The sequence below is a fragment of the Rhipicephalus microplus genome, chromosome 1 (assembly GCF_043290135.1).
Source record: "Rhipicephalus microplus isolate Deutch F79 chromosome 1, USDA_Rmic, whole genome shotgun sequence".
NCBI classification, from domain to species: Eukaryota; Metazoa; Arthropoda; class Arachnida; order Ixodida; family Ixodidae; genus Rhipicephalus; species Rhipicephalus microplus.
The window spans coordinates 266716827-266732362 of NC_134700.1; the positions used below are offsets into that span (position 1 = coordinate 266716827).

At 44.4% G+C, this 15536-nt stretch overlaps 1 protein-coding gene across 1 annotated transcript in view; it reads left to right on the forward strand.

Moving 5' to 3' along the window:
* Positions 1–1033: 1033 nt before the first annotated feature.
* LOC119187694 (transcriptional repressor NF-X1-like) overlaps positions 1034–15536 on the forward strand; it is a 31154-nt gene continuing 16651 nt past the window's right edge. Inside the window, exons 1-7 of the mRNA XM_037435775.2 lie at positions 1034–2821; positions 3606–3767; positions 4959–5215; positions 7903–8038; positions 11153–11455; positions 12526–12849; positions 14640–14839. Coding sequence (XP_037291672.2) covers positions 1540–2821; positions 3606–3767; positions 4959–5215; positions 7903–8038; positions 11153–11455; positions 12526–12849; positions 14640–14839 — 2664 coding nt within the window. The 5' untranslated portion in view covers positions 1034–1539. The remainder of the gene's footprint in view (positions 2822–3605; positions 3768–4958; positions 5216–7902; positions 8039–11152; positions 11456–12525; positions 12850–14639; positions 14840–15536) is intronic.

The window sequence follows — 15536 nt, forward strand, 5'->3', positions numbered from 1 at the left end:
ACCTGTCTCTCTTTCATCTCGTTCTTATTTCCTTCCATTTTTCAAGTTTTGAAATATACTGTACGATATATGTTATCATGCAGAACGCTTCCAAGCTCCGTGCTACACCTGCTGTCGAAATTTCACTTGTCGTGATCGTTGTGGTATTGACAGTTGTGAATGTGTGTAACGGATAGTGCGGTTATTTGACAGCGCGAGGAGAAAGGAAACCAGCGTTTTTTCATGACAAGCTACGCGCGGCCATTGCTGCTCGATTGCGCTCGCTTCGTGAATTTCCTGTTGCACTTGAAATCAAGCGACCGGAAATTGAGTGCGTTATAAGTTTGAAGTTTTGTAGTGAGGCGAACGTTGATTGGCGCCCAGTAATTGTATTCAATCGTACGAAACAGGAAGTTTTGACAGTGCTCGGGCCTGCGCACGACTGTCCAGCGCTCGTGAATGACGAAATCGTCCAAAAAGTGCAAGCGCAATTATGCAGCAGTTACAAATGTTCGTTTTTTTAATTTTTATTCCGTGTTTGCAACGAGAGTGGCGGATCTAGAGGTGGAGGTGGTAGAGGTGATCACTTCCTCGATGCCCCTCACCCCACTCTTTTGTTCTTGCCGCCTCATTCACCGATGAGGACATATGAGGGGAGCACTATACACTATTTACGCTATGGATGATGTTCTTGTGCTACTAAAAACAATTGTCAGGACCCCGCCCCCCTCTCTAGAGTTACTTCAAGCCCTACTCTATGACCTAGCGATTCCCGCCCGCACCCTAAAGTGCCGTTGCGGCCGTGTTTAATCGCACTTTCAGTACCGATAGCTCCAGCCGCACTTTTCGAAGTCAAAGGGACGTTTCGGGGACTGCTCAATGTCTTACTTTAGGTGTGACTGTTGTAGCTACCTATGCGACGTCGCCAAACAAACATTTTTCTGATCATTTACATTTGAATCTATGAACTTGTGAAAATAGCGGGGATGGGGTACGAAAAGCATGAAACGAGCGCTCGTCTAGGGGGCGCAACTGGCGCTCTGCTTCCACAACGTTGTCCATCCTCTTTCCGTGTGTGTAATTGAGGTTATTTCGTGTGCAGTTACGTACCAATGCCACAGAACACCTTCCATGCGGTGAAAGAAATGGTAGTAAGTGTTTTGTGGTGAAAGACCACCGCATAGTTTCGACTTGCATTTAGTGTGTTCTTGCGCATGCACAAGAACACAACGTTTTGGACGTATTTAGGGGTCGTCGGCGCGTTCGGCGTGACATCCTCATCGCAAATGATCAGTGAGCGTGTGAAGTGATGCCCTGCGTGCGGACGCGTTGAAGCCCTGTGCTACATCAGATACCGTTTTTGTACAAACGTCGTATTGGACCGGTGAGAATTTTCTTCGTTGTGTGCGGCGAGAATTAAGCTAGGGACATTACCGCTCAGCAGGAAGTAGGTAAGGACGGCTGTCTGCTGTACTTTTTTGGTGAATCGACTCGCGTTTTAAACGCAACGTACTTGAGTCGGAGGACTTCGTTGAATTAGCCCCGATTAAGCCGTTCAGGATGGAGGATCGCAGCGCTTACGAAGCTCACGGTGCTTGTGGTGGGTGGGACGGGGACCACCGTAGACGCAGCTTGCACAACGGTGGCGTCGACTTTGCGGGAACGTACTATTATGACGTGAACAGTAGCCAGCCCGTTGATTCACCGCCATGGGGCCGGGACTCCGAGAGACCTCGTGAACGCCACGCCGTCCACCAAAGCGGTTCTCGCAGCGAGCAACGCTCAGAGCGCTCAAAACAGAAATCCGAGTCCCACACTGCGGCCGAGGCACCGCGGCGAACTACTCAAGATCGCAGTCGTCGGAAAGGCGAACCATTCAGGTTCGACCGGAGACCGCGAAATAGAGCCCGTGTTGCTCCTAACGACCGCGTAGCTGATGAGCGAGGATGGGAGGATGTCCCTCCTCAAGTGAATGCGTACTCTGTGGCCTCTGACAGAATTCGCCCTCAGGAGAATGCTGCCGAGAACGCATCAGGTCAGTGTGCTCAACCCCCGCGTGGGAAACGTGGCAAGAAGAACTCTTGTGCGAATTCTGTTGCCTTTTCCGAGTCGTCAGCTCGTGACGAAGTGCAAAGACAGGGACCCGTGAAGCGCAATGTTGGGGCCAGGAAAGACTCGCAATGGAAGAGAACACAGAGACATCATGAACCATATGAACCGGGCAATGGTCGATCAGCTGCAGGCACGGGTGAATCTCAGTTGAGAGGTGCATCACCTGCAGCCGACCAGCTGCAAGAGCAAGTAAGAGACGGCCACGAAAGAAAATCCTTCCAGCAGCAAAAGAGCGATGGTGGGCCTTGCAGGAAATTAGCAGACGACGGTAGGGGGTCGCCTCGTGTGAGGAACCGAAACTCGAAGACCAGTCATCAAGCTGGAAGAAGCCAGGATTTCAGCTCAAACACGGATTGGCAACAAAAGTACCGAGATTATGGAGAGGGAGCAGGTCCTTCACAGAAGGGTCGTTACCAGCAAAGGAAAAATGACAGGAGAGACAACAGAAACAGGCCAAATAGTCGCCACAGCGAACATTCACAAACAGAACAGATTGTTGATGCCGATGTTAGGGAAGCCCAGCAGAGTATTCAAAATAGTGAGAGAAGTGGCAAGGCTAAGTATCGTGCTCACGATCATAAACACAACAATTTTTCTAGTTGTGATCCTCAAGAAGCAAACCGGAGGCACCACCCGAGCTCATCGAGGCAGCAATACCCAAGTCGAAAACAAGGCTCCTCATCTCGAAGCTACCCCCAAATGCCAAGACCAGAAGATGCACCGCAGAAAGGTCAGAAAATGTCTAATGTTCTGCAAGTTGTTTTTAGAGTGACACAAGCAAGGATTTCCTGATTATTTTTTTAAATATTCATCTAAGAAACCGTATCAGGAAGAAAATTAACTGCTGTTGCATTGAATTTTGTATGAAAATTATAGCATCCTGCAAATCTGTGGAGGTTCATTGATTTAAGCTTAAGCTAATCTGTCTTTTCAAATGGTTGACACAAGTTCGAGGGCTGCTTTCATTTGTTCCTACATTTTCTTCCCGATTCTGGGCTGGTATGGCTGCTGTCAAATTCTTTCCCAAGATGACAATGATATTGAGGATAGTTTCATTCTTCAAGTGTCGATCGCAAGTCTCCCCACACAAGCCACTGGTAATTCTACATTCTACTGATAATTCTACAAAAACTTATACAAAGTGATAATGAGGATCTTGAAGCAGGTAGCTTGGGAATCGGCTCATTGGGACATAGTATTTTATGTGGGATGCAGTTGCCTATGCCACACCTTTTCTTTGGCTTTTATTCGTGTCATGCCATAGGGCTGAAGTCCCAAGAAATTTTCAGCTTGTGTGCATATGTATCTGTATGCACTCATACTCATGCACACGCATATAGTGACGACTGATCCCTCTCCCCAACTTAAGTAAGATCCGTATGTCTCCATGTGCTCAGTAATGAAGCAGCACAAAGGATGAGGCAACACGAGCATGACATTTTGTTACCTGTTCAAACACATGAGTGACATCGCCAACAGTACCAATGCTTACATGTTCATTTCCATGCCTACAGATCGTCTGACGGATCAGCTGCTGTCTGGAGAGTATGAATGCATGGTGTGCTGCGAACGAGTTAGGGGTACTGACGCCATTTGGAGTTGCTCTAGCTGCTACCACATCTTTCATCTGTCATGTGTCCGCAAGTGGGCACTTTCACCTGCAGCTCTTGTGAAAGGTTAGTCATGCGTGTCAACATTTTCTTTTTAGTCGTCTTGCCAGATTTCGAAGTGAAATGTTCAATGTGTTGGGTAACTTTTTTTTTTCTTGCCTTTTCGAACTAGTCTTTGGAGGCGCCTAATATGTCAGATAAATGCTGCTGCAGCTGTGTTACTTGATCCCCATTTACTAGCAACTGTACACCACTCGTAAAATAAATTCAGTGCGAAGTATCTTATGGCCGAGCTCAATCCAGTGTGCGGCGTGACCACCCTTACCAGGCCAAACGCTTTCCCCTTCTCTCCTCTCCTACGCTGCACCTCTCTTGCCTCGCAGTGCCGATGCAGGCAACATCTGCGAGCCCACGCTCGCTGGACGGTATGACGAGTTTCAGGGATCAAGGAAAGATAGGACACTTTCTTGGAGTCATGGGTTCCAGGCCTTGCATGCAAAACCAGTGTTTGGCCGAGATTCTTTGTTGAGAGTCTTGTGTGCAGGCTCGCTTACCATGTCAAATGTATAGCAAGGTTTCTTTGCAGAAATACTATTGCTTGATAAAGGTGCATTGATCTAGTTTACATAAGAAGAAAGTGAACTTCTCTCGTTAATGTGACCTGTTTATTTGTCGGGTGACTTTTCTATGGCTAGCATGCACTATAAAAAAAAATTCACACAATCTCAGATTCTCTTTTACAAACCTCGGTTCACTGAAAGGTTGCGGCATCGCAGTGAGGTCAGACCATTGCTGATTGCTAAGAGCAAAAATTATATCTTACAGTAATAAATACACAATATTAGAAACACATCGTTGCAACGTGCCTACGCTTTTCCCGGATAAACAAGGTTCGAAAATGTATGTGCACAACACTGTGCTCACGATGGAGGCAGAATATGAAAATGTAGCTAAACTTACTGCGAGGAACACAAGTATATATGGGGTATGTTTAGCTTAAATTCAAGCCTGTTTGCTAGCAGCAAGCATGCATGCACTCTAGGCTGTTATATATTCTCTAGCTTCATACAAATAAAACTGAAATAATTTCTCTACTGATGTAAATACATGCTGCCAAGCCTAGAAAGCTCTACGAGCAGCTGTGCAAGCTTCCACAAATTTACCGCAGATCCTTTTGAGTCTGCGATATAGTGTGTGATATTTGCAGAGCTTTCAGTGTTTTGGTGAGTGACCATTCTTTCTGGTGTGTGGCTGCAGAAGGTGGGTGGCGGTGTCCGGGCTGCCAAGGCACTGTGCTGGCGGTGCCCGACCGCTACATCTGCTTCTGTGGGAAGCGAGCGAACCCGGAATGGAACCGGTATGGAGTGCCGCACAGCTGTGGCGAGATGTGTGGCCGGTCACGGGGTGTGTCTTCCATGTGCGTGCACCGCTGCAATCTCCAATGCCATCCTGGCCAGTGCCCTCCCTGTAGTGCCACTGTGAGAAGGCCGTGCCCATGTGGAAAGCTCGTTAGGGTACGGTAGAGCAAGGGTGCTCAAGGAATTTCACCCCTTTTTTCTGTATGCCACCTGTTCTCATGATTTCTCAAGACTTTTGATGCCTATTGCTTCAGGCAATGATATATTTACCATAAAGCCATGGCTAAAGGCAGGAACTTGTCAAAAACTTGTCAGCCGACTGGGTCGTCTTGAGTAAAAAAGGCATACCCACTTGGAAAGAAGCAGCAGTGTAATTAGCTTTAATAACCACTCCTCTTAACTTGGCAAAAACCAATAGTAATAATTTGCTGTGAAATAGATTGTCAACAAATAGCACCATTTATACCTAGCTCATTCATAAAGCTCCACCAATGAAAATTTTGAGTACCCGTGTGCATTGAACAGGTAAAAGGTCGTATGTACTTATTTGAACGGATTATAAGACTAGCAAGACTTTACAGATGTCCTTCTGCAAGATTGGTGCTGCGAAGTAAATTAGCATTCCAATTGTACCATTCTGCAATCTGTGGAAGAGGCCTTTTGGGAATATAACTGAACGGAGTGTGTATTGATGGTTCTTACAGATTGTGAATGGCATTTGCATCAAAAAAAGAAAAAGAAGTTGCACACGAAGGAAAAACCTCATGAAAAGTACCCAATACTCTGCTCTCACCAACTCAGTTTTTCCACAGACTGTTGGTTTTGTTTCTAATTTAACTTGAATTTTTCGTAGGGTAGGACAAAACTTGTTTGTGTTCATTTCTTGCTAAGAGGCTATTGAAAAGCATGCAAAAAAATATAGGAGGCTTACAAAACACGGAAACTGTTTGTTTTGATCCGAGAAGAAAAAAAATTGTCATGGTTAACAGTCGCACATAGCGTCATGAAGGTAAAAAACCTAGGAGGAACCATGTGTAGCGGACATAAGCCAACTTCCTCTGACGCCACTTTCTGCTCGTGCTCCATGCTTTTGGTAGAATTTCTGGGATGCTCCTGTTTTATTTTTGATGGCTGGGCTTGACGTTTGCGCCTGACGCTCACTGCTAGTTTTCTTTTTTCCTGCATGTCTGGCACGATGCGATCTAATTGCGTCCTGGTGTCCAGTGCACCGGACCTATAACATTCTCGCGTTGCGATCAAGGCACTGGTTACAAAAGCTACCTTTTTGCAGCATTGTTTCAAGAGGACATCAGTCAGCTCGCATGATATGAATTACTTGAATTGCGCAAAGAACCACACTATTCACACGCTTTTTCTCGTGGATGGCGGCCATATTCTGAGGCGCCCTCATAAGCAAGTGGGGCTGAGACTGAAAAAAAAACATGCAAAATTATATTGCACGCCTCTTCCAGAAGCTGCAAAATGGTTTTGGCTCCGATTGTGGCTATGCTTGCTTTTCTGCACCATCTTTTTCGGTAAGTCTAGTACACTGGTTGCTGGGATGGGAAGCGGTACAGTGTAACCCAGTATACGAATTTGAGGGCACCAGGCAAAACTGTTGTATAATCTAAGCATCGCATAATAGAAAAACTAAGATTATAGGCAGTGATGTTTAGCCTTGCCCAAAAAGCCTTGCCTAAGAAACGTGTACTCACTGCCTGAATAAGCCCACGCATGACTTTGGGCCTCTACAAGGAAGGTATATTAAATTATTCTTACCAGTGGCAGCTTATGGCAGCATTGCTTAGTTGAAGGGGATGTGAGCCAATCTTTATTCTCCACATTAAAAAAAAAATCGAATCCAACACCCATCTTTCTACCGATTAACTGAGTCCGAAAATTGCCTGAGCGTGAAAGCGAAACCACGTTGCCAACAGCCTCTCGTCAAAAGAGTCGGATGCGGTTTCATCGCTTATCACATGATGGTGACGGACCACGAGTTTGCCTGAATGCCTTCGTGCTCAACTGAGGGTTGCGATTTATTGCCTTGTAATGTGCAACTGGTGGCGTCCAGCTTTTACTATAAATGTTGAGGTCAAGTGAAAGTAACTTTGCTCGGTGAAAACGACTGCGTCGCGCCATAATGCGTGCGCAAGCCTGTGACTTCGAGTGCGCCAAAGGCAGGAGATCATCTGTATGTCGACCATGGAAAGTTTCCACCAACCGAAAACGTGACATATCAGCTTTTTGGTCGACTGAAGTGACTCTGTGGATAGAGCTTGACTAGTTAATGACCCCGTACTTATGCACACAATCAAGGCATATGTAGAAGTGCGTAAACTTCCAGGAGAATAAATTTTCCAATCTAAGAGGACATCCTGTCTCATTCTACTTTTCCAATTGTCAACCTAGGGGAGCGCAAATTCATATTTCGCAGTCGTGAATATTCGGTTGACGTTTGATTTGAGTGAAGGTGGGTTATTTCGGGTGGAATCTGAAATTGTCATAAGATGGTGGGGTCGGCGTGGAATCAAGGTTCTTAATACTTTATTTTCTATGGGGATTTTTCCGGGAGCAAACCGATTCGTTGTAAAATGCGAGTAGTTTTGAGACTGGGAGACGTATAATCAAAGTTCCACTGTATACGTGTATGTCAGTGGTTGGTGTTAACATAAAAAGCAAGTCCCTTTTTCTTATGGAAAATTTCCTTGGGAGTATCATGATGGTAGCTAATCTTGCTTCATTTGTGGTGATGTTTTATATTGTGATAGTTATAAAGTCAGCCTAATAATCAATTTTCTGTGCCTCCTAATTTATGATCACTTTCCATTCATGTACCACAGCACGTGCGGTGCAGCCAGGAGCACGAGGCTAGCTGTGGTGAGCCCTGTGGCCGTCTGCTGAACTGTGAGATCCACACTTGCCAGGCACAATGCCATACAGGTTCCTGTGATCCCTGTGCCCGCACAGTGCAACAAAGTAAGTGTGTGACTGCGTTTTTGCTGCTATATAATCTTTTCATAACGCGGCAGTGTCTTTCCTCACATGAAGCATAAACCGCTGTATCTCGTGAAAATATCGAAATACTTAGAATTCGTTGTGATTACTGGAGGAAGTGGTGATTGCACACGTCAGTGTGCTTCCGAACTCGCACTTTTAAAGCTGCATTTGCCGAGCTTCATAGTCGGGAACCACTGTCCCAGCAAGGACACACCAGAAATGATGGCATAACTTGCATGCTGGAGTTGCTTTTGTGGACATACCATGCTTCTCTCCGCTTGAATAGAGTTTCACGGGGAAGTATGGTGCCTTTCCTAACACTAATCACTGATACTTTGGATAGTTTGCTGGAATACACATTTGAATGGCACTGAAAGAAACGCACAGCACGCTTTTATGGACTGGTTTATAAGTGCCATTATGACCATCTTCAAGTAATTGGTCTGAAGGCCAGACATATTTTACACTTGCTAGAGGGAAAAATTTGCTCTTGTTTCCGCAAAGCATCTTGATGAGATCATTGTTTTTTGTCTATAGGAAATTTTGTCACTGTAGTTGTCGAGGTTCCCTTTTTACTTCTGTAGTCTTGATCAGTGTATAATTTCAAATTGCCTTACCATCTTTAATTTTACCTTACTCTTGTGCTCTTAGCTGAACATGTACATCTTGCTTCAAACAGTTGTACCTTTCTTATTCTTATACACGTCACTGTGACTTTGCTTGCAACGATGACAAACAAAAGAAACTGTCAGATAATTTTGACAGTAATGTTATACAATCTAGATACAGATCAATAAAAAGAATATACTATGCAGGAGACTCCCATTATTTGCAACCTGAAGGGACCAGCAAAATATGTTACATTTAACGGATCCAATTCACTGAGACAGAAACAGAGTTGCAAAATACAAGTATGGAACCAATAATATAAGTGAGAGTTCTGTTTAAAAAGCACTTTCATTCAAGAGACTTTCGTTTACTGAGAGTTTACTGTATACTGTCTCGTTAGGATAACCTGCCACAGAGTAATTAATGACCACATGTGAAGCTATTCTTAATTTTTGTTTACCCCTGTGGCCTGAAGTGTATAAGCTATCTAACATTAGCTGATAACTGTTGATTTTTGCATATAGCCAAAGGTGTCAGTCATGGTGGGAAGGGGGAACACACCTTAGCAGCCCTAATTGGTAGCCGCATTTTTTTGTTCTAGGCATGTGGATAATGCTGGAATGATACTTGTACTGACTTTGGGATGTTAAACTCCACATATCAATCCATCCTCGTACCGACATACTTTAAAATTGTGATCACAGCAATGCCACATTCGTCTTTTTGTTTACTGCATTTTCTCAACGCACTGTTAGTCCTTACTATCTAGCCTTCTTTTCTTCCCCTCTCCACCTCTCCAGCCAAACGGGAAAACTATGCTGCAGTCTTCAGCCATGCATTCAGTCAAAGATCTTTATGTTTGATGCATGGTGCAACCTGTGAAACATGCTAGCAATTAAAATGTTGTAGAAACCAATGAAAACAATAATTCAGTACAGTCTAACCCATTTATAAGAACTAGAAAGTACTGTGATAAGTAGTTGTTATATTAGTAGTTCGATGTAGATGAACTTGCCCATAAAAACGTGCACTTAGCGACCAAACCCTTCTTTTTTTTGGTATTTTTATTGAAAAGTGCTAGCAACTCTTCCGCTGACAAGTTAGGCCTTTCCGCGTGTTAAGCGACACCTGTTTGCTCACGAGGGAATTAAACCACGTTCGCAATGAACTCACGCCTTTCTAATGAAGCGTGGTACCGCCACATTGAACCAATTATACCTGCTGCCTAGTTACGTACAGCGCGACGCTTACTTTGCTTTTGCCGTCGTATGCCGTATTGTAATAAGTCCAATGCATATGCACATTTGTGCATTGTTCATGCAGGCTTAACTCAAGATCGTGCTCGGGTGCGGCAAGTAGCCTGTTCGTTTAACACAACAAAGACGAATTTTGTAGGCAGCGCGTGCAAGTGGCCTTGCACGACGCGGTGGCGGTGAACTTTTGAGCATTGGCATGATGCGCTTGTACCGCCGTCACTCCCCCGAGCAGATATCTGCAGATGACTGTGATAATGTCAAAATGGCCCACTCATCGCCACCGGCCACCTCACCATTGCTCTTGCTCATGCCTATTGATTAAGGCACCACCGCGACCGCATGGAAGTCGTTGTTACTTATTGACCGGTCTCCGCCATTACCAAAATGCGGAAAACCTTTTGTAGCACATTGTCATGTTGGCGAGCTGAGCATCGCAGTGAACTTTTATGCGATAAAGTTATCGCTTCTGGAATTTTCTGCTTCTTGCATTTGAAGACGTTGTTGTTCAATCATCGGCAGTCGTAGATGCTGAGAACTACGCCAAAAAAGTTTTCTGTGCGGAAGCTGGCTGCAAGTCTTCATGCTGCCTCCTATTTCTTTTTCTTTTTTTCTCTCTCACTTTCGTTCTGCCTGTGAAGAAGAAACACATGGAAAGTGAGCGACCTTGCTCGCAGCGTCCGAAATCTGCGTGCGGTTTTCGTCACGGGTCTACGATATATTCGTCGCAAGTAAACTGCAGCCTAGTACGCGCAAGCACGCATCTGTCACATGGTTTAAAGTGTCTGTTCTAACTTGTTTTTTTTTTTTTCGGTTCGTTTGCGCCATATTTTTACCACGACCTTGCTGGAAGTGCTCATTGTAAAAATAGGGGGCTTTAAAAACTGTTCGCTGTATGTGGACTAAGATTCAAAAGGTAGCTTAGGAAAATAATTAGAGCACCGAAATATGGTCATTATAACCAACAGGTTTTTTATATCTGGGATCGTTATCAGTGGGTCTGACCGTATTAAAAAATTGCAAGTGCGACTGAACTTTCGCTACAGTGTGGTTTTGTTTGTTATTTTGGTAGCCGAAATGTTTTTTCTTTATTTTCTTCTGTAGTGGGCACATTTTATTACTTATATTCATTGTTTTACCCTACCTGAAAGGCTTTTAGCAATATCTCCACTTAGTTATCTGAAACATGCTATTGGATTCTCACGTGATAACCCTGATTGTGCTGTCGCAGAGTGCTTCTGCGGCAAGCAGAAGCGGGAATCCCTCTGTACACTGGAATCAAACGCATCTAGCGAGTTCTCGTGCGGTGATCCCTGTGGCCGGTCCCTGCATTGTGGACTCCACATGTGCGAGGAGGAGTGCCACTTTGGCGAGTGTGGCCCCTGCCCTCTCCTGCCGGACTCAGTAACACACTGCCCATGCGGCAAGAGCCGATTAGCTAGCATAGAGGGAGCCAAACCCAGGCTCTCATGCTCAGACCCTGTGCCTACATGCGGAAATACTTGTGGGAAGCTGCTCCAGTGTGGTCCAAAAGGTAAAGCTCACTGTTAATTTTTTCTTTTCTTTTTTTTGCATATCCTGAATTTACGGTTACCATTAACCGCCACGGTTGTCTAGTTATTAAAGCTTTCGGATGCTGACACAACAGGTCGCGGGATCGGATTCCCGTCATGGCAACTTGAGTCCCATCTGCTTAGATTTAGGTGCACATTAGAGAACCCCAGGTGGTCGAAATTTTCTGAGCCATCCACTACGGCGTCTTGAATAGGTAGCACAAGAAACGAGTACACAAGGCATTGAGGAACACATGACAGTGCTGTTTTGCAAACAAGAATAAAAAGCACATACATGACTAAACTGTAACCTTCACCTACATGTCCTCGCATCGATGACAACAGTTTTATGCACTTACGAGCAAAGAAAAAAGGTGATCATATGTCCATTATTTTACTACATTAGATATTCAGAAATGAAATGCCGTTGTTATTGAGTAATACTGAAGGTGCGCTTACACATTGAGTGCCTTTTTTGTTTATGTTGTAAGCTTTAATAATCTCTTTAGTAAGCTGATATTGTAACGGGTGCAAGAGACGAAACGTCAAAAACTAGTTTATTATGGGCGAACTTGTGCCCTGAAAATTATGTGCGAAAAAATGAAAGAGTCCGCTAGAGCGTTCCAAAACAAAAACTGTTCATCTGCCAACGCACCTTCTTCTTCTCCGCAGCTCCAACCCACACTGACTTGTGCCTGTGAACAAGAGGCATGAGTCGTGCGGCCCCAAGCAAGAGTGCGCACAAGACTGTGGATGCTGATTCTTCATAATGTCGGATATTGTAAACAGTCTCTGTCGCAATATGTCTTCTGCACAGCCCATTTAAGATGACTAACCAGTTGCAACTCATCGAAAGTTGTAACTCACCGAAATGTTAATTCTTTAACAGTTCCTGAGTTAAGTTATGCTTTACTAATTTTTGAAACTATGATTAAACAAGTTTGAGTATAGCCACATAGCCACAAATGTCTTTTTAAATATCTGTTGCTAAATATTTTCTAAAATATTTAAAAAAATGTTTGTAATCTGCAATGTAGAGCTCTACTCGCAGGCAATTGGCACCGATGCGCTGCCCAATGCCACGAGGGAGCTTGCCCCCCATGCACACGATCAAGTGCCGTGCGATGCCGATGTGGTGCAACGTCGCGCGAGCTTCCTTGTGTCGAGCTTGGCTCTCCGGAGCGGCAGGAGCCCGAACTGTGTCAACGTCGTTGTCAGAAGCGGCGCCAGTGTGGCCGCCACAAGTGCCTGGCCCTGTGTTGTGTGGACGTCGAGCACCGCTGCCCGCTTGTATGCGGCAAACGTCTTTCGTGTGGTCAGCATGTATGCGAGGAGCCCTGCCACAGGGGAAATTGCCCTTCCTGCTGGAATGTCAGTGAGTGCAAGCCCTTGCTGGTGGAATGCTTTTCGTCTGTCATTCCATAGTGAACAGTGAAACAGCATTAGTAGGTGCTTGGCAGGTATTCGCAAGTGGCTCTATTTGTGGGGCCATTTTTGCAAAGCTAAATGTAGAAAATACGGCAAGACTTGCATAGCTTCCAGCAACATTGTGTGCGAAGTGTGAAACTCAGCGTTCGTTGAGACAAATGTCTAGGCACAAGCGGTGTCAAATCTACGCCACTCTACCACAGTGCTGATTCCAACTATTATTCAGAAAGAATTGTACCTCCCGTCAACTACAAGATTTATTCCACTTAAACGACATTCTTAAGAGATTTCTGTTCTGTGAAGTTAGTAGGTATCTGTTATGTGGACTTACACAAGTTTCAAGATTTTATTATTGAAGTATGCTTGATAAGTTCCATTAGAGATATATAAATACAGATGGAGGTCTCAAACTCGAGAGATAGTGTGGGACCTTCTATAAAATCATACATCAGAGAACGACATTCTGGCGAACTATGGTCAAACGTAGAAAAATAAGCACCAATTGTTAAGGTTAGCAGCCAAGAAACAAAATGAAATACAAAAGCAGTTGCCATGAACATCGTAAAGTATGCATGAGTTTGACAAGTGTGACTGCAATGTTTTTTTAATATACATCAAGGGATTTCTTCTTTACACCTACAAGCAAAGAATTCTGAAATGATACTAAAGAGTATATTTCAATCAACGTGCCATCATTAGTTCTCCGTTTAAATAATAGAGAGTTACTATTTGACATTTCAAAGCAAGTCAGTGATACACGAGAGGAGCATCGTTAGTGTGTAGTGAAGAAATCGGAAGCTTTCTATTCTTATATTATTTAGATATAAAATTGCCCAACAAATATCTGTTCAGCTTTTCAACCGATAAAACTGGGCTTTTTTTTCTTGGCATAAAACAAACACTAGGAGGCTTTTGAACTGGTGTTTCAGCAATGCATATCGACCTAATAATTGCCTTTTGTGTCCCCCTTTGATGCCTGTTTCATTGAAAGTAATGAGATTTTCTTCTTGTGATATAGCAAAGTAATTTATTTGGCAGTTTATAGTAATATAACTGTCGGCATTTTTTTACTGGTCGATCTTGATAAGTGGTTGCCACAATCCTGGAGCAGGTGTGAAAATTCCGTGTATTTCATTCTGAAAGTAGAAACACTATGTGAAAAAGTGTACAGGAACTTTTCGAGCATAACAGACAGGTACTGAAAGCTACGCCGGACACAAGACAAGACGATGGATGTGATGCAGGCTGTTTTCCACATGAATCTGTGCCTCAATACTAGAGCATGCGAGATCGATCTGGTATGATTCAAGCTGATCTGAAATGTCCACTGAAAAGCATGAGCCCACTCCAAATAGACCAGGGAAATTCAGATGTGTCGCCACGAAGCAAAATTCCTGCTACATATCCACCAGTAAAAAACGCCGTGTCGATATGTATTGCATGTACACTGAAACCTCAATATAGCGAACCCAGATCTAATGCAGTTATAAAGAAGTGAATGAAGAATAATTTGGCAATAGATACAGTGTTAAGAATGTGCCTTTATAACAATTTTTTTTATATAACGAACTCGATTTCATGTAAGGTACAAGTATGTTATAATGAGGTTTGCCTGTACTTGGAGCCTTTGTGAGAATAGAAAGAAAAGAATAAATGTCACGTGGCCGGGGGGTCAATTATTTTCACACATAATCTCGCGTGCAAATGAGGAAATGCTTTCCATATTACTCTCAACAGGCTTTGAGGACCTGAGCTGCCACTGTGGCAGTGTCACGCTAAGTCCCCCCATAGCGTGCGGGACAAGACCTCCCGAATGTGGTCAGCCATGTGCCCGGGAACACCCTTGTGGACACCCTGTCACCCACACGTGCCATAGTGACCCAGACTGTCCTCCCTGCGCCACGCTCACTGAAAAATGGTGCTTCGGTCATCATGAGGTTAGCATCAAATCACTAAACCTCTTCACTACATTGCAGGGTTTGTCGCAACAGTTTTAAAGGGCCAGTGAACAGGCTCCGACATTTTTTTTTACACCCCTCAAACAAGCTCGGTAATTCGTAGAGTAGACCGCAGTGATCACACTTTTTGAATATTACAGAGCTGCGTGCCGCGCCAAGCCCCCATTTTGAAAAACAATTCCCGCACTCTTTTCCTACGCCTGACCGATCTCCTTGCACGCGCAGTGACGACAACTCGGCCACACGACGCAGCACGCAGCTCATCGGTTCATCTAGACCAGGTCTCAACTACCAGTAGTGAGGTCAACGAGAGTTCCTGTTCCCACTCACAGCTACGACAAAGCTATTCAATCATACGAGCTGCGAAACTCCCCATAGGCTCTATGCATTAAAATTAGGAAATTTCACTGACCCAGTCTTTGGGAGTGAGCATATTGTCGCACCACCTGTTGATAGGCACACTCACTATTAAGTGCATTATTTGTGTTTTGTGTTGCTACTCCCAGATGGCGTGGCAGTCTGCTCCCAAAAAATTGAACACCAGAAAAATAGGGCCAACTTCATGTCTGGGGTTTGGAACGCAATTTTGTGCTGCAAATACAGTAAAACCTTGTTAATTCGAACTCAGTTATTTCGAAGTCCCGCTCAATTCGAAGGATTTCTGGGGTCCTGTATT